The 19784-nt window shown below is 42.6% G+C and overlaps 1 protein-coding gene across 1 annotated transcript; it reads right to left on the reverse strand.

Annotated features, from left to right (window-relative positions):
- Positions 1-570: 570 nt before the first annotated feature.
- Positions 571-2082, reverse strand: LOC121101956 (alpha-N-acetylgalactosaminide alpha-2,6-sialyltransferase 5-like). The gene is made up of 3 exons (XM_040626587.1): positions 2068-2082; positions 1013-1248; positions 571-745 (listed from the first exon to the last, which is right to left on the reverse strand). The coding sequence occupies exons 1-3, from the start codon at positions 2080-2082 to the stop codon at positions 571-573; spliced, it is 426 nt and encodes a 141-aa protein (XP_040482521.1).
- Between the last annotated feature and the right edge of the window lie 17702 nt (positions 2083-19784).

The following is a 19784-nucleotide window of genomic DNA, read 5'->3' on the forward strand; positions in this document are numbered from 1 at the left end:
ATGCATTGCACAAATGAGTGGAAATATTCTGATTGTCACTTAAAAAAAAGTTTGACTTTTTCATGAACGGTAAAGACCCATCTTTTCCTGCAAAAGAACCACCTGCTAACTAATACTTTGGTTCACAAGCATAAAATCTAGTAATATAAAAAGCGGAATAGCTGTGTGGTTTCAAGAAATCCTCCAGCCTTTATAGAGCAGATACAAAGTGGAATTGTGTTTTAATAAAAACATATTAGCAGCTTCAGATAATGGGGAATAAATTTAAAATGTATTAAAATATCTTTTCAGAATCAGGAAACTTGATTAGAATTCTTACAGAGGCTTCGCACATTGAAACCAGAGATTTATTATTTGAGGGAAAGGAGGCTCAATTTAAAAAAAAAAAATCCATCTTATTAATTATTAGCCAAGCCATGCAACGGCTTCCCGGAAGGCAGAGAAAAACAGGCCCTCAACGAGGAGTTTCAAGCCAATGGAAGCTGAGTCTGTGCCTCCAGCCTTCCGCGCCTGCCTGGGACCGCTCCCCGAGGCTGTGGTAATTCTGCCCAGAGCAATGCGAAGGCGAGATCAGAGGGGAATCTTTGAGCAGCGGCCGCGGACTGGCTGCTGCTCACCCTCCAGTTTCCGGCGGGCCAATGCTCCCGCCGTTACTCGCGCCATCCCGGCTCTCCTCACACCAGGGCGCGACTTGGCGGCCAAACCCGACGCTTCAGGCACCCAGCACCCACCCGCGGCTGCAGCTCTGGGGACCAGAAGGTACTACTTTCAGGGCCGGTTCCTGTTAGGAAATTTGGCATTGGGTCCACTCGTCTCACCCCTATTCCCTGAAAAACTTTACCTCCGACTCCAACAGGAATTCACGCCAAGAAGGAACTATCCCACCCCACCCCAGTGGGTCCGCTCCCCCTTCCAGCCTCCGAGCGGCACCTACTCACGGCGCCTCCCAGCCCCGGGGAAGGGGCAGGCTCAGGTGTGCGGGATCCCCAGGCTGGGTGGCGTGCGCGCTGGCGAGCGAGCTGTCACCTTGTGGTCCCTCACGCCGAGGTATCCGTCCAGCGGCTGCGGTCCCGCGGGGGCCCGGGGCCTCGGGGGGGGGCTGCTCTCCGCCGACGGCTGCGCGCTGCCGGTCGCCGCTGCCTGCTGCTGCTGCGGGGGCCGCTCCTTCTGGCCGCCGAGGCTGCTGTACACGAGCAACAAGCTGGTGCACATGGTGGTGAGCGCTAAACACACAGCCAGACCATGGCGCTGCCGGCGGGCGGGAGAGAGCAGAGGAGAGCCGCTGAGAGCCAGCGCCGGAGGAGCGCGCCGGCAGGGACACGCGCGAGACGGTCAGACGCGCGGGGGAAAGTCCGGGGCAGGCGGGAGGTGGCCCGGGTCCTAGCCCCCCACGCGCAGCCGGGGCAGGGGAGGCACCGTCCTTGCGCGTACGGCAGGGGATGCTCCCGAGCGTAGCTGCTCTCGGCCGACGCCACCTCCCAAATCTCTCGGCAGAGGGCAGGTGGTGCGCGGCGCCCGGCTACGCGAGGGAAAGCGCGCCGGTGGCGAGGGCAGAGGTGGGCTTGTACTTTGAGGAGGGGCCTCCCTCCCCCAGCTCGGCTGCTGGAACCTCTAGCCCTTGCACCCGGTCCTTCCTGGACCCGCGGGGCTCTACCTCGGCGATTTTTGCAAGTTTGAAATCCGACAAGCAAACCAAGAAAGTCTGCAAAGGTCCCCCCTTCCCCTCCCCTCTTAGTTTCTGCCAGGCTGTTGCTTTTGGGCATCCCCCATCCCCCGAGCCATGCGCCCACCCCTCCACCGCTTCTCCAGCTCTCCGTGGGTCCCCAGACCTCTCGCCTGAGATCCAGAAGCCGAGGCAACCCGAGTTCCCATCCCGGCTCTGGGATTCCGAGCCAGGCAGAACCAGAGAACCGGAAGGGGACACGGAGCAGGTGGAAAGTTGTCCCTTTGTAACAGGCGACCTCGCGGCGCAGGGTTAGGCGCCTCTGGAGCTCTCCGGTGCGCCCCGGGGACGCCGCGCCCGGGGGTCCCCGCCTCTGCCCAGAGGAGTTGCCACAAATGACTCACCATCAGGGTCTTCATTTTGGGCACCTCTTTTGTGAGGAATCCTCAGGCACACGCGTCCGGAGCCACTTTTTCTTGGAGGGTTTCCATGGTGGGTGATGGGGGGCGGGCGGCTCTGATTCTCGCTCGGCCGCCGGCCGCGAGTGGGTAGGAGAGCCGCGGGACCCAGGAAGCGCGGCTGTTGCAGAGATTAGAAACAGAATTAAAACTGAACCGGACCCTCGTAGTCTCTCAGTGATCTACACAACTGCCGCCTGCCGCCGCCTGCTGGGTCCTAAAGACCTCTGCATCCCCCTTTCCCGCCCCCAAATAATAATCTTTTCAGCCCACTGGAATTTCTGGGGCGAGAGAGTTAACAGTGCCAGTGTACCCACCTATTGGTCCGAGGGCTTATTTATCTTTTATGAAGTCATCAAGTAAAAAGGAAGGAGAACCCAATTGGATTCTGAACATGATAGCCGTTTGAAAATTGGCAAACTAAATTCTGTTTTGTAATTTTGATAAAAACAAGTCAACTGCCCAAATGTCAGTAGCCCTATTTATAGTTTTTGCATTTATGTTCATAGCATGGGGAATCTGTCAGGAAATCATTTTTCAAAAAAATTATTATTATTTCAGTTGTCCAATTGTAGGCTTTCTGATATCCCCCTTTATTTTACTTTTTTAAATCCAGTTACTCTCCTGCAACCTTTATATCTAAATTTTCATCTAAATTGTTTAATTCATTTACTTGTTTTAAATATTACAATCTATATTTCTCTCGAGCTTTGAGGTTTCTAGCGTTCATCTAAATGATTTTAAAGTGTTAGAAACATTGAGCAAGCACATCATAGCCGCATGATTAAATGGACCTGTAGATTCTTCCTAATTGTGAGGAAAGATTTCTGACTGCTAGAGATAAAACTGCTTACTGCTTATTTTTTAAGACTCCTAAGGACTTTGGTGTTCTCCTTGTATTGGTCTACTGCACTGACAGTACATAATCTCACATTTAGAATGTCAATTAAAATTTTTTTTTAAATATTGTCCTATGTTGGGAAATTCACATCAATAGCTTGTTTTAAGGACATTCTCCCCTCCTGCATTGAATTACAAATGGCATTTGTTAAATGTCTAATTTAGTTAAAAACATATTTCTTGTGAAATTGCTCAGTGAGACTAGTTGTCTTAATGTATTACTTAACACCTCACCTGTAGCAGCGTAATGTTAAAGATTACATTAAGATGGAAATGATCAGCAGGCCAACTGAACCATAGGCACAATAAGAGCTTTCTCAAGGCCAAAAAAGGCATTACAATCATTTTTTAATCTTCAGTAATCCATTGCTCCACTGATGATACAACAGGAACTATTTTTAACTTATGAGGCATCCTTCCATACTTAGTATTAAGAAAGTTAAAATTATTGGTACCACAGTGACTATCCATGCCATGTGTTTGGGGGAAGGCAAGACACACATAAGATTTAGCCTTTTAAGGAAAAACAAAAAATTCAAAACACGGTCCAACATTGCCAGCCTTGAAGCTATTTATTCAATTTGTGCTCTAGGCATGAATAGTACCAGTTGTTAGGGCAGGAAAAGCAGCAGCCAGAAGAGAATCTTATCGGGTTTTGGCAATTCTTTATTGTATGGTTGCACTTGACACTCAAATTAGGGAAACAAAGGACCAACTTGATGAATCATTGCAAACCGATTATCTGTGTTTCTCCAGGGCTCCTTCTGAGATGCTACTAGACAGAGCTCCTGCATTTTTCAGGATCATTCCCCTCCCATCGAGCAAGTTGCCCAGTGACCGATAAAACACTTCTAATATATTTTGCTATGCCAAACAGAGCCATCATATTTATGATTTAAGCTCATGGCAGCACGTTGGACATCTGTTACACGGTATGTCTGACCACATTCATTAGGCTTATGCTTTTTTTTTTTTTTTTCCCTCCTGGGATGGCAGTTAGCTAGTTGCTAAATCTACTTATGAGATGGCCGGAGTAAATTTAAAAATGTAATTCTGAATTTGATTTAAATAATTTCAAGGTCTCTGGCTTTCGAATATTTGATTAGATTGATGTGATGGTTTTAGGCAGTCTGGCCTGAGAGCCAAATGGACAAGGTGGGGTGGGGGAAGGGCAGATGAACCGAATAACAAAAGTTAAAATCCTTGTGCTGTTCAATTCAGTGATAATTTAATTATCACCTGCTATCTGGTGGTTCTATATTCAGGAATGCAGAGATGAATAAGACACAGATCCTTTCCTCTAGGAGCTCACAACTTAGCGCGCACGTGTGTGTGTGTGTGTGTGTGTGTACGCGTGCATGGAAAGTGTGTGAGACAAGTCTGCAAGGTGGCAATAAAAGACAGTACTAGAACTTCAACATGTATTTATCAAGTGCCTACCATGTTAAGCATCTGCTCTGGGGATCACCTACTATGTGCCAGATGCTGGGGATACCTGGATGAATAGATCATGTGCTGCCCTGAAGGAACTCAGTCTATCCCCAGATAAACGCTATGAACCTTTATGTTCTAAAGAACTATCTAGGAAACAATGAAAATACTTGATTGGTTTTTCAACGTCTGAGTGCTTGCCTATTTAAGATCTAAGGGGTTTAATATTTTAAAGGTACCCACCTGTGTTTGTGTAGCTCCATGCACACTTTTAAGTTAATAATTTGAATATCCAGAAAGAGAAGAAAATAGGCAGCCCTGCAGACACTTGCTTGACCTGGAGATAAGAAGACAAGCCAATAAAGCTATTTTAGTTCATCTACCTTGTCCAGTTCAATACAAAGTGAGTCAGGGAATCACAATTTGCTTCCCAAAATCCAGGTAGCTGAGATAGATTTCTCACCACTTAAAATTTTGCCACATTTCTGCCTCCGGTGCCATCACATCCAATCAAATAGATTCCTACTTTTGAAAAAAAGAAAGGAAAGGAAAGGAATAGAAATTGAGTGTTCCACAATGTGGGTTATGTAATACACTGAAGGCGAGAATTTATGAAACAAGGCATGTCATGGGGCGAGGAGGAGGAGGCAGAATTTGAAGCTCAGAGTGAAAGCAGCCTGTGCACTTGGCCACGGAGGCACCACGAAGCTACTGGAAGGACAAACTCCCGGAAATCCACGAGCGCTGCCTGTGAATCTGAAGTGACTTCTCAATTCAGAAACAAGTATTTCAAACATTTCAAAGACGGATGAAAAGCAGAAAACAACATAATGTAAATTGCATTGGAGGTACAACTCTCCACTTTATGATCTGAAAGAAAGAGAAAAGTTCTGCTAAGTGCTCCAAAAGCAAAAAGCTTAAGAATGGCAGAAAGTCCTAAAACAAATTTGATACTTGTCCATTTGTGTTCCACAGTTTACTTAGTTCTTTTCACTTCATAGGCTGTGCCGAGTGGGCTAGTTGGTTGAGAACAAGTCCTTGGAGTCAAGTATCCAGGACCCAGATTCTGACTGCACCACTTAGCAGTTCAGTGACCTTGGGTAAGTTACTTATTTTCTTCGTCTGTAAAATGGCAATCATAAGAGTACCTACCTCAAAGCATTGTTAAAAAAGATACTACAAGTGTCAGGAAGAGTACTAACAGACTGTTAACTATTGTTAATAATATTTTATGATTATGATTAATAAACTGGGTTTGAAGGCAAAATACCAGGGTTTGACCTATGTGGCCAAGAGCTGTATGACCTTGAACAAGGGACTTCAAAAATAGTAAGCAGACTTAGAACTTATCTGTAAAATGGATATAACATGGATATAACAGAGCCTATCCCACAAATGGTTAAAAGGCTTATTAAGACACTGTATATGTGACTACTTTGTAAACTGTGAAATTCTGCATAAATTAAGATAATAGTCATTCATTCATCCATCAAATGTCAATTGAGCATCTACTGTATGTCAAGCATCATTCTAGGCCCTGGGGTTGTGACCAAAAGATGCAAGGACTCTGCCCCATAAGGCTTATATTCAAGCTAGGGCAATAAACCAATAAAATAGAATGTCAGGCACTAGAGGAAAAAAAGCAGAGCAAAGCAGTTAGACTGGGGTGGGAGTGTATGTGCTGTTTTAGTTAGGATGCTCGCATTTGCACAGACATTTGAATAAAGTCAGGGAAGAAGGACCCATGAGGCTATCTGGAGGAAGAATAGTCCAGGCAGAGGCAACAGCATGTACAAAGGCCATGAGGTAAGATCTTGACTGGTATATTGAAGAGAGAGCAAAGAGGTTGGTGTGGCTGGAGAAGGGAGCAAGAGAGAGAGTAGGGGGGCCGGGTAGGGGAGGAGGGAACAGAGGTAGTCCAGGGGCAGATTGTCTCGGGCCTCATAGGCCATGAAAAGGACAGGGTGAAGGAAACCCACTGAGGGTAAAGCAGAGGAAGGCCATGGATCGTTAATGTTTTGGAAAGGTTACCTGGCTGCTGTGCTGAGAATAGTTCTGGGGGAGCAAGAGTAGAAACACTGTGATCCCTTAGGAAGCTTTTGTAGTAGTCTAGGTGGAACGACATCATCGTGCTCTTAGGAACGACTGGCTTCGGGATTTGCCTTGGGGAGAACTGCGGGAAAAGCAGTTTGGGGTGACTGAGAATGGCGAATTTGGATTTAGATGTACTCGTATACATGGGAGTTCAGGCATGATGCTGGGCTCAGAGGCATGAACTCTTCATGAAAGGGTGAGGTCACCTAGGAATGAGCCAGGACACAGGAAAATAAAGGTCACAGGCCTGAGGCCTGGGAGCTCTAAATTTCAGATGCCAAGAATAGGAGGCATCATTACAGTAATAATACTGAAAGACAATAAATGACTATCTGAACTTGATTTGATTTAGGTGGCTGATTATTTTCATTTTGAATGGATTTTCCATTCCAAGCCAGTCAGTCATTTATGTACTCAAAGCATTTTTCAAATTCTGTGATCATATCAGGCATATTCATTTACCTGTTTATTGTTCATCCTTTCTTCTACATCATAAATTTTCTAGAACTGAAACTATGTCCTATTACTGTTTATATACTACAAGCCTGGCACGTAACCGAGGGTAATAATATGAATCACTAACGTTTATTTAACCCTTACCATGTGCAAGCACTAAGTCTAAGAGTTTTACATATATTAGTTCCTTCAGTCCCCACAATAACCCCATGCGGTAGGTACTATTACTATCCCCATTGCACAGATGAGTGAATCAAGGCACTGAGAGTCATTTGTGCAGTCACCCAGATCCTGAGTGGTAGCATTGAACTAAATAAATATTTGTTAAAACAATTAATATTTGTTAAATTAGAAAGGAAGAGAAGCTTTGTGAGAGTTCCATAGCCAAGTTCTTCTACTGAACTGTAAATTGGTGTGATTTATAAGAATATAGTTTACACTCAATCTGTAGGTAATACAACCAAACACAGTTCCTTGTTTTGTGATCTATTTTTGGCTACTTTTATTTTTTCAACATCTATTTTACATACAGTAAAATACACAAAATCTGAATGTACAGTTTGATGAGTTTTGACAGAATCTTGCACCTATTAACCACCACCACCATGAAGATATAGATCATTTCCATCATTTCAGAAAATACCCTCATGCTTCCTTTCAGTCATACTAACCCCACCCCATTAGCAAACAGGCAGACATTATTCTGATTTTTATCACTATGGATGAACTTTGCCTATTCTAAAACTTAATATAAAGGAAAACATACAGCATATGCCTTTCAGTCTGACCTCTGTCACTTAGCATATTATTTTAAGGTTTATCCATGTTGTTCAGTGCCTTTCTAGTCTACTGTATTTTATTAATGAATACTATTTTATGGTGTGAGAACAACACAATCGTTTTCATTCATTCTTCTATTAATGAACATTTGGTTTGTTTCCAGTTTGGGGCTCTTAGGAAGGAAGATACTAGGAACATTCTTGTCTTTCTGTAGATATACGGTTTCATTTTTCTTGTGTGAATACCTGGGAGTAAAATGGTTGGGTCATGTGATCGGTGTACGGTTAACATTAGGAGAAATTGTTGAACTTGTTTCCACAGTGGTTGTACCACTTTGTATTTTCACCAGCAGTGAATGAGAGCTCTGTTTGTTCGACATTGACATCTGTTTGTCAGCACCTGGTGTGATCAGTCCTTTCAGTGTCTCTTTGCTTTTAGAGAGTTTTCGAGATAAAGAAATCCTTGCGTAGCACCCAGGATCCTTCCTTACTCTGTGTCCACTATTCCCTTTTAATCTCATCTTCTGACTTTCTACACAGGAACACTTCAAACTACCCATAAAAACCTGTTCCTTGAATTTATGGTATTTATGGCCAGTGAGCCGAGCCTTTGAGCAAGCTGCTCTCTATCGGGTTCCCCTTTCACATCCCCGCCTGTGCCCTGTCCGCCGGCACCCACACTTTCTGAGGCTGCAGTGGGACTGCCAAGTCTCCTCCTTTAGCTCAGTTAAAAGCACAAGCCTGGACCCACACGGACCAGATTTGGTCCAGCCTCTGACTGAAAAGCAAGCCCCAGATCACTCTTCTCAGTCTCTTCATTTGTTGTAGGCCAAGAGTAAAATCTTTCTAGCACAGAGAATGATTGTGCAGACAAAATATACTAACATATGTAAAGTGTTCACCACCATTCTGATTATACAGTTGGATCAAACAAAAAGTATGTTTTTCATAGCGGACTGCCTGTTTTGTATAAAGGGAGGGACCTCCATTCTCAAGTGTTTATTGAGCTTATAATACAAATAATAATTAGGATGTATTGTGTACCTGCCATCAGGCATTATGTTAATTATAAGCATTGGCTTATTTAATCTGTAATGATGTCATCTCCATCTTACCAGCAAGGAAACTGAGATACAGAGATGTGAGATCACTTGCCCAAGGTCACATGGCTAGCAAATGGTGGGACAAGAGTTGCCCAGGTCCGTTTGACTGCAGGCCCTCCCCTCATAATGTCCACACTCCACCGCTTTCTCTATGATCTGACTCTAGGCCAAGCCATCCACTAGAGGCTGCAGATGCAAAGAGGGAGAAGGCATGGCCTTCACTGCAGATGACAAACCATGACAGCTAATTATAACTCAGTGTGTGAAGCATAAAAATTAAGTTATAAGTGAAGAGTTAGAGGGGACACAGACAAGGAACAGGAGACTATATGAGAGTGGTTCAACCATGATTCCTGGCAAAGGGAAATGCTCAGTTGGTTTTAAAGAATCATTAGAAATAGGCTAGGAGAAGGTCAGTGCCCCCAGGCAGAGAGGACAGCATAAACAAAAGCATGAAAACATGGAACCTCATGTTATGTACTAGGAACAGGCAAGGAGTTTATGGGTGAGGCAGGGAGTTCGCAGAACCAGGGTGGTTCTGTACAGTTGTACAGGTTGTGCAGTGCAAAAGGATGCACATTGAAGTGGGCATCACACATCAGAGACACTGCAGATTTGTGTATTATTTTGTCAATTTCCTTGAAAATGACCATCAAGCGTCTTGCTCTACAGACACCAGAGTATTACAACAATTTTCTGTTAGATGGAACTAAAGTGGTACCAGTAACAGAAGCCTTTTAAAATTTGCACACTAGTGCTGTTTGGGCTGAGAGGGGTCTGGTCAGAATTACTTTCTAGTGGCTGTCTCTGGAGACGGTGAGAAGGATGGATTTGTCGGAGGAAGGACTACAGCCAGAGGGAGCAGCCAGGATAATGTTGTGGAAATCCGGGTGAGAGATAAAAGCTTCAGCCGGAGCAGGGTGGGTCAGATGGATTCAAGAAATTCTTAGGCAGGTATTATGTTATAATGGCTAACGTGGATCAAATCCTAACTATGCAGAAGAGGATTTATAAATACAAAGCCAGGCTTTTTCCATGCAAAATAGTGTATATGATTCTGGCCACACTTCAAAATGATAGAGTATAACAATTAAAAAAAAAAAAAAAGGCTTACATCTTGTCTTAGTTTGGGTTCTCTCAGAAGCCTACCCCGGGATCAGGATCCATGTGCAAGTATTTCTTTGGCAGGTGAAGAAAACCCCGCTGGAGGGAGTAGGGAAGTGGCACAGGAGGGGAAGGCAGCCAATCAATGGCACATCATCAAACAAGTTACTACTGTAGACGACTGGGGCTCAGTCCTGCTGGGGAAATTCTGGCGGTTCGTATAGCACTCGGGCCTTGGCTATTCCAGCCGAGGGCTGAGGGAGTGGTGCTATTTGTTTGTTTGAGGGCTGCGCTGGGCATGGAGCAGGGGGGCATTGATGCCTTGGCACAGGCTGCTGGCTGCACAGGTGGTGCAAAGCAGGCGGGCTCTGGAGGCAGGAACAACCCCTCAGGCAGAGACGTGCAGGTGCTGGAGCTTGAAGTCCCCAGTTCGCACCCAAGTGGCAAAGGCAGGGGATACGGGCGGGGCAGCCACAGCAATTGCCACACGTGGAAATTGCTCTTTAGTGTTTTCAAAGGATTCAAATTCCTTATGTCATTTGAACCTCTCGATAGCTTTGTGAGGTAGAAAAATGGGTGGTTTCCAACTAAGGCTGGGAATCTCTTATTCCTGGTCACTTCCTCCTGCCTCCTCAGCTGCTATTTCAGACAGAACCATCTCTTGTCAGGGTCCCTCCTTTTCTCTTCGCTTCTGATCTGTTTAGATGTCTGTCTCCTGATGGAGACGGTGAGCAGTTGAATTTAGAAATGTCATACGGTTCACCTTCGTTTTCCCAGATATTGAGAAACAGCACTGAAGTACCTATGCTTAGTAAATGTGGTTGGGTGGATGGATGAAGGATTATTATCATCACTGTTTGAACTTTGTTAAAATTGGGACAGAAGAGAGTGAAAGCAACGTACTCAAAGTCACACAGCCACTCGCTGAGGCAGGACTTGAACTCAGCTCTTACACTTTCCTCTGGGAAAATCCTACTGCGACCACATAGCTTAGTGAGTGTGGACATGGTGAAACTTTGTTGGAGATTCCTAAGCCCCACTGACCTATGAAGTTTGGAGTATTTGAGGGTAAGTCAACAACCATGAAGGAAGACCAGGAAACTTCAATAGAGGGAGCTTTTTACATTAGGAGGTGATTTTTGTTTTAGTATTTGTAATATTTCAAAGTAAAATGGGGAAAGATAAATAGGGGCCAACACTGTGACCCCATAAAAGGAAACACATCTTTTTCTCCAAATATAAAGGATAAAGGACTATCCCTGCAGGACCTGAGGTAGCAATCTAAGAGCCCAGGGCAGATGTCTGCTGTGAAGCTCCCTGTGCTCCCGGCTAACCCAGGAGGTCAAGGGTGACGCTGGGCCTATGGGGAAGGCAGATTTTTTTATTCTTTTAATGCAGCATACAACATAAGGAGTAGCAGCTGCAAGAGGGGAAACCAGTTCAGGAGTTTTCAAAATGAATTTATAAGTGCGTTCTTGAGGGTCCTTGCAATATTTCTGCTAATGTAAAAGGCATGATTGATCTAGATGAATCTTTCTGCTTCTCTTCCCACACTAATTTATATCGTTCTGTGTCTTCTTCCCTTTGTTTGGAAATGATGCATATGCCATTTAAAATAGCTGATTTTATTTAAGCAGCTTCGGAATGTTAAACTTTTAAAAAGTCAACATAAAAAAGAAGTGAACTTGAGCCCCATGTCCTCACTGAAAGCTATATTTTCAAATTTCTTTTTATCTGTGGACTTCACCTACACTTCACCTCTACGTAAAATAAAGGGTATAGGCTCCACTATCACCTAGATTTGCATTTGAATCCCAGCTCTGTCTTTTAGGGTCTATGACTTTGAGCAAGACACAGAATCTCTGTAAGCCCCACTTGTCTCATCTATGCAAGGGGCAGTAATACTGTCCTCCTCAGAGGGGCCATTTCAAGGATTTAAATGAGGTAATGATGACAGCACCTAACACATAGCATTTTCTGTCTACTTAATCCTCACAACAACCTTCAGTTATGTACTGTTGTTATGTCCTTTTACAAGTAGGAAAACTGACGGGTGGATAGGCAAAATATCTTGCCTAAAATCCAGTTACCCAGTGGCAGCATCAATATTTGGACTCTCACATACAATGAAATTTTAAAAAACCCAATACTGTTGTTCATCATTGTTGTTAAAATAATATCTCACCTGGAGGCTCACTGTATGAATTAAAATTGAAAAAAAAATAAAATAAAATAAAATTGGAGCCGTCCCGGTTGACAGAGAGGTGGGGAGCCCAGATCTCTTCTTCCCCCCTGAGGTGGCCATGGAGGCACCTCCTCAGAAAACAAGCATAACTAGGAAACCACTGGCCTTCCTAACGCTGGTAGAGAAAAACAAACATTAATAAAACATGAAAACAAGCTGGTGGATACCTACACATGTTCTGTTTGTTTTGCCTTATATGTCTTATTGGATACTTCAGAAGTAACTACCCCTCCTGTTGTTTCTCAAATAATAAGCCGCCACACTTCCTGAGATGACAGACCATAGCTGTGACAACGGGTTTTTTGGCTTGCTTTTATGAAATCCTAACGAGGGTATGTCAGTGGCTAACCAGATAATTTTGCATTGAAATTTGCACTTAAATAGCAACCTAAGTTGGTTTTTTTTTAAAGATTTTATTTATTTATTTATTTATTTGAGGAAGAGCGAGAGAGCAAGAAAGCATGAGTGGGGGGAGGGGCAGAGGGAGAGGGAGAAGCAGGCTCCCCTATGATGAAGGAGCCCGACAAGAGGCTCGATCCCAGGACCCTGGGATCATGACCTGAGCTGAAGGCAGATGCTTAACTGACTGAGCCAACCAGGCACCCCAACAACCTAAACTCTTTGAAAAAATATTCATTCAGCAAATACTGACAGAGTACAAAGTATGCATAGGACATGGCTCTGGTATTTAAGGGTTGCTCGTTGGGCTGAAGGTACTGAAGTAGAAAGACAGCTATATATGGTTCTACCTCATCCTCCTCAGTCATTTCACTTGTCCCCTGCAGGAGCCCCCTGCCCGTTCGTTCCCTGCGTGCAGTGGATGACCTTATTGCATCTCAACCCAGACACTGGTGTCTGTTTCCACATATCCATATATGTTCGGGAATGTTTCTATCCTGTCTCTCTGTAGAAACAGGAGTCGTTTGATTCTCTATTTTCAGAGCGTCCCATCCATCCCCTGCCAGCCAGGGCTAATTCCTCATGTGAATTTATTTCCCTTTTCAAGTCAGATAGATGGCTGGGATTTCCTTCCACACGATGTCTCTGAAGGGACAGGGCTAACGTGCACAGTGCCTAACTTGCAAGATCAAGAAACTCGTTTTACACCTGGCACAGGCCCTGGCACATAGTAGGCCATTGGGTACATGTGATTTCCCTTCCTCTTTAAAAACACGGTAGTTGGAATTATATACCGTGAGATCATTTACAATTTATGCATTGTTATACATCAGTGCTTGAATATATGGAGATCACTTCTTCCTGTTGTAAGTTATCATCAAATAGAATTTATGAACCCTCAGATTCATGGGGTTGGGACGAATGGTATAAAATTGAGGCAATAAAGCTCCATTCTGCACTTTTGCTCAGAACTTCTTTCACACACATTTTTTAACCTAATAATAATATTTCACAGTTGTAAAACTTTTTTTTTTTCAACTTAGACATTTGCTACTGTGGTTGGCATTGTCTCATGCTTGCATTAACTGGTCATATGTACCAATGAGTTGAGTCTTAATTTTCCATCTATAAAATTTGGTGCCTGGATTTATGTATATTATAAGTGGAAAGGCTAATTGAAAAGTGGTAAGATTGGAATCTAAGGGACTTGATATGCAGTGGCTTCTAGGACTAATTAATTAATTAACTGCTTCACTTATCATGCATTTACTGAGAAACTGCACTGTGACATGCAGCATGCTAGATGCTGATAATACGGAGATGGAAGTTTCTCAGGAAGCTCATAGGCTGCCAGTACAGATACTTCAATAAGGGATTGCAGCGTGGTGTATGGAAAGTGCCATAGTAGCGACATGTCCGTGGTATTGCAGTAGTGAAAAAGGAGGAACAGTCAACTCAGCAACTTTTAAAATGTGGGTTTTAATATCATTTAGGTATAATGAGGCCAACCAATCAGAAAATGATTGCCATTGCAAAATACTTTGTTATACTCAGAGATCCCAAAGAAGGGGGCATGCCATATCACAGAAGGCTCATGGGAAAGAACCAGGATTAGTCAGAAAGTAGAGAGAGGTGGGGATGTGGGCAAGAGACTTTCGTATGGTTGAGCAAGGCAGGGTCACCAAGTTTAGGATTGGCTAGTTGAGTAATTTCAGTGGACTCTGGGGCAGAAGGGCTCTCCCTTGTTATGTGGTACCTGGTCCTGGGGTGATTAGGGCAGGTAGGTGATTGCTGATAAAGAAGAAAGTTGGGGGTATGGACTCTGGATTGCCTTTCACCTGCAAAAGGCATGTTCCTAGGCTAGTTGCTTGCTCTCTAGGAATTATCTAATCCTTACAGGGGCAATCTTCCACGGTAAGCAAGTCCTCATATATCAAAGTATCAAAACATAAAAAAGAAAAAACTTGGATAATACAACTGTGTGGGGCCAAGACAGCTAGGAAAACAGGTCAAAAACAAGAGGAGAAAAGCTTTCTGGGCAGAAGGTTCAGCTTATGCAAATGCCCAGGGACAGCGGAAGCATGTTTTTAGTTCAATATGTTCGGAGTCTGGAGAGAGGATGCAGTATGAGCAATGGGGTTAGGGGGATGATGTAGACAGGAGCCAGTTCATGAAGTTTGCCTGGCTAAGGAATTTGGACTTTTTTTTAAAAGTAGAAGGAATAACTGACAGGTTTTACGTAGGAGGGAGACAGTGATTTCAGTTTACTTCTGTTTGGTAAAAATCTATGCTACTAAATCTGTGCTACTTAAAAATTAATGAGGTTTCACATCTCATCTTTGTAAGATAAACAACATGATATGTTTAGTACTTTCAATGATGATGTAAAGCATGTTTACTCTTTCTTTCCTTGGGTTATAAATCCTTGGTATTCTCTTTCCAGTACCCTCCAAGAAGGCAGGTAGTACAGCAGAGAGTATAGAGTGATAAGGCAGTAATTAAAGGACCAGTGTGTTGGTTAGTTCATTGGCTGAGTCACCTAACTTCTCTAAAGAGAGGCCTAGTGGTTAAGATCATCCAGACAGTGGGTGGGTGTGAATCCTGTCTCTCTACTTGCTATGTGACCTTGAGCAAATTATTTAAATTCTGTTTCAGTTTTCTTATATGTAAAATGGAAAAAAATAAGAATACTTATGTCATAGGATTGAAAAGATTTGGATTCCTCACCCATCATGCCTCTGTCAGCAAACCAATGCCTTATGTAGGATTATGATGGTCTATGCAATATTAGACCAATGGGTACACATCATAACAAGATAAAGGGCAATGGGATGATGCTTATGGAAATCACCAGTGCTGTCATATTCCTCAACCCTCAGAAGCAGCAACTCTTGTATGGTGAAGGAAGGAATGGAATATTGAAGACTATTGTTCTTGGTTGAAGTCAAAATCCTATAAAGCTAGTGTGCTAGCCTATAGGTTGCTGTAAGTCAGAGATCAATATATGGGCTGTTTTCCTCCTACTGCTTTCAATGACCAAGGAATAAACATTTCAAAACCAACAGCCAGAGTGGAGTGGTGATTTGTATGATTTTATCTAATGCCTCCTAGCCACATTTATGCTTCCTGCCTTTATGATTCTGGGTTCTATTTCTCACCGGGAGATATAATTGTTCCCATGAAATGGAAACTGCTAATTCTGCCTTGCCTTTTCAGATTCTTCATGCCATGAGGCAACTACCCCAAAAGGTATTCTATTTCAGTTGGGCTGGTTGACCCAGGGTAGCAAGGCAAAGGAGGGTTGCTACATAAAGGAGGGAGAAGTAAGGATGGAAACAGTAGATGCCCCATGGAATCTTAATGGAAGACTGTCACAGCCCCACATAGGCAGGTCTGCTAAGGGTTCAGATCTCTCAAGAATGAAAGCGTGTGTTAATGAACTTGGAAAAGAACCCCAACAAACGAGTTGATGGTTCAAGAAAAGGAATACAGCTTGTGTACAGATGTATTTCCTTCCTTGCTATTCTATAGAGATGACAGATAGATGCATGGATGTATGGATAGATAGATGGATGGATGGATAGATAGATAGATAGATAGATAGATAGATAGATAGATAGATAGATAGACAGAGAGACAGAGGGATGGGGTGGATGGATGGATGGATAGATGGATGAATGAATACATATATGCATACATATATATGTATGTGTATACATAGTAAAATCTCACCTTGACATAAAAATTGGAGACTAGGGGCGCCTGGGTGGCACAGCGGTTAAGCGTTTGCCTTCGGCTCAGGGCGTGATCCCGGCGTTATGGGATTGAGCCCCACATCAGGCTCCTCCGCTATGAGCTTGCTTCTTCCTCTCCCACTCCCCCTGCTTGTATGCCCTCTCTCGCTGGCTGTCTCTATCTCTGTCTAATAAATAAATAAAATCTTTAAAAAAAAATTGGAGACTAAAACTTAAAAAAATGTTTGTTATGATATTGGTGAAAAGCAATATCTAGAGTTGATCTTTCAGTCACTATGTAAAAGGAAAGGAAATATTTTCAATTATTAGTTATATAGGAAATAGTACAACTATTACAAACAGAATATGTCCTATATACAGAGCTAGGAAAGTCCCAAAAGATTATAAGGTATTCTCTAACTTAAGCTTTCTCCTAGCCCCTCTCAAGAAGACAGGTATTTTAGCCCAGCCCAATTTTGGAATAAGAGCGGAATGGAGGACAGGAGTCAATACAATCACATTACATTGCATTGGCACAGTCTTCTTTTTGTGGGGAAGGTATGAATGTATTTTTGGTTTGATATGGTTTCATTATTTTACCTGATAAATGTATTGCTTGAATTAAGTCTTAAAGATTATAGAGGTATGTTTTGTTAGTTTTGTTGCTGCCCATAATCCATTTTCCTCCGGGTTTGTTTGTTTGGTTTTGGGTTTTTTTGTGGAAAAATTACCTTTCTTTCATTCATGTCATTAAATGGCACTCTCAGTCAAGGGGCCCCGCCCTTCTTTGCCAATAAGTGAGTTCGAGACCAGGTACACACGTCCTTGGCCAATAAAAGTTTCCCTCCCAGGACTTGAGAGCTTGAGCAGAGTGATGCAAAGATGGAAACAAAATCTGATTGAAGTGGACTCATCCCCATTGTGAGAGCACCCGTGATGGATTCCTTCCACCAGAATCTCTGGAGCTATCTTGGTTCTTGCCCCTTCTATACCTGATTCTTCTAACATTCCTCCCCAACAAATTCATTTTGTCTTGTGTTAGTCACACACTTGGAATCTAATAACCCTAAGTCAGAATGAAAAAGCTTTTAAAGAAGGTAGGAGGGGGAAAGATAGTTACTCCTGACACAAGGAAGATGTGAGCAAAGTAATGGTGGTCTCCAATAGCATGATGAGTCTGGATAACCTCAAGTAGCTCAGAACAGTTAGTACAAAATTAATCCTGAAGGGGTTTTTATGCTTACCGGGTGATTCCCAATATGTGGGCCATGGATCTCTAGGGTATGTGTAGTCTAAAACTCAAAATCAGTAAGAATCCATATGTAACCAAAGCTCATCTATAGATTAAATGAACATCGATGTAATTACTATTATGATAATCTGTGAAAAAATTTAAAATATGAGAGGTCTTACAATTGAAATGGCAAGGAACAACTGTTCTAAGCCAACGGTTCTGACCTGTAGAGCAGTTAACATACTCACCTATCATGTGCAATTTGATACTGATATCAGTTGAAATGTCAAGATTTATAGGTGCATTGCTTCTTTTATAAATTAGAGTAGAGTTAAGGCTGTCCTTTCTATAAATCCATCTTGTCTACTTGCATTCTCATTTGTTTTCTTGAATGGGAGAGAACATAGTGGAATTTTCACTGCTGCTCAAGAATTGTATACAAATCATCATGTATTGTCTCAGTCACAGAGCATCGTGAGCCACGGTCCTGATGTGACATTGATGATTATAGAGGTGATGTATTGCGTGGTATTTGGGAGTTGTAGTTCTACCATTACTTCCTCATTTTACCCATGAGCATATTTATTATTTATTTCTAAAAAAATCGAAGTTAAAATGAAAGTTAACAGAAAAGAACACAAAAATTCCTTTGTTTCCTTCACTAAGACTTCCCAATTGTTAATATTTTACCACATTTACTCTATCTCCTCTCTATATATATATTTCTGTGGTATTCTTACAAAGAAATGTATGCCTGAGTCTGGTCTTAAGGAAACTGGATGGACCCAGACTGTGTACTTAATTGTCCTATCTCTTTAAGTCTCCTTCAATGTGAAATAGTTCTTCATCCATAATAGTTTTAAACAGTGCAGGCCTTTCATTCTATAGGACAGCATTGCTCAAGACATGAACCATGTATATATATTTTGTTAAGTCAACTCTATGCCCAATGGAGGGCAAAACTCACAATCCTGATATCAAGAGATGCATGCTTGGGGCACCTGGGTGGCTCAGTCAGCTAAGCTTCCGACTCTTTCGGCTCCAGTCATGATCTCAGGGTTGTGAGATTGTGCCCCCATGTTGGGCTCTGCGCTCAGCAGGGAGTCTGCTTGATAGCCTTTCTCTCCCTCTCTATCTGCGCCTCCCCCTGCTTGCTCATGCTCTCTCTCTCTAAATAAATAAATAAACAAAATCTTAAAAAAAAAAAAAAAAGATGAGATGCATGCTTTACAAACTGAGCCAGCCAGGTGTCCCTGAACCACACATATATTTTATACTTTTCTAGTAGCCACATAAGAAAAAGTAAAAATAATCAGGTGAAATTAATAGTAATAATATACTTATTTAGTCATTCAAAATGTTATCATTTAAAAATGTAATCAGTATAAAAAGTATGTATTTACATTCTTTTTTTCATACAAAGTTTTTGCAATCCAGTGTATATATAGCACATCTCAGGAGTAGTCACATTCCAAGGGCTCAATAGCCACATATGGCCAAGTGGCTATCATACCAGACAATGCAGTGTTAGCATGGCCCACGTTCTGGGTCCACTTAGTGTTTCCTCATGACCAGGCTCGAACATGCATTCTTCGCAGGAATAAAGTTGTGCTCTTGGTGGCTTATCACATCAGAAAGCACACATTGTTGAACTGACTCATTCCTGTTGATGTCAGCCTTAGCCATTTGGTCATGATAGTGGCTCCCAGGTTTCTCTACTGCACAGTTACCCTTTTTCCTTTGGTAATTAGTAAGTATTTATCTTGTTCCTCATCAAACCATCACCCAGCCTTACTTTCAGGACAACTCTGCCTAAGTCAATTGCCAATATATTGATTGCCAGCAGGTGTTTTCTATTCCCATCATTCATCTATCTTTATTAGTTGGATTTCTATTATAAGGGAGAACTTATTCTTCTTCTCCATTCATTCATATATATCAGTGTGGACTCATGGATTTTTATTTTATTCAATAACAGATTTTAATGAGTATTTATTTTGCTGCTTATAATTTCTGAGATTTAACCAGTAGAAGCCTCTTCTAGCTGGGCTTTCTGTTGCTTTGACATATCTTTGTCATTCTTTGAGCGTTCCTTAAATTCTGATCAAATAAGTTATTCCAGGTTTGGCTTGAATTTTCCCTGATTCACCATTGGAATTAGTTATTTTCTCAAGGAAACCTGGT

This window comes from Ursus maritimus, unplaced genomic scaffold (genome assembly GCF_017311325.1).
Source record: "Ursus maritimus isolate PB19 unplaced genomic scaffold, ASM1731132v1 scaffold_12, whole genome shotgun sequence".
Classification (NCBI taxonomy): Eukaryota; Metazoa; Chordata; class Mammalia; order Carnivora; family Ursidae; genus Ursus; species Ursus maritimus.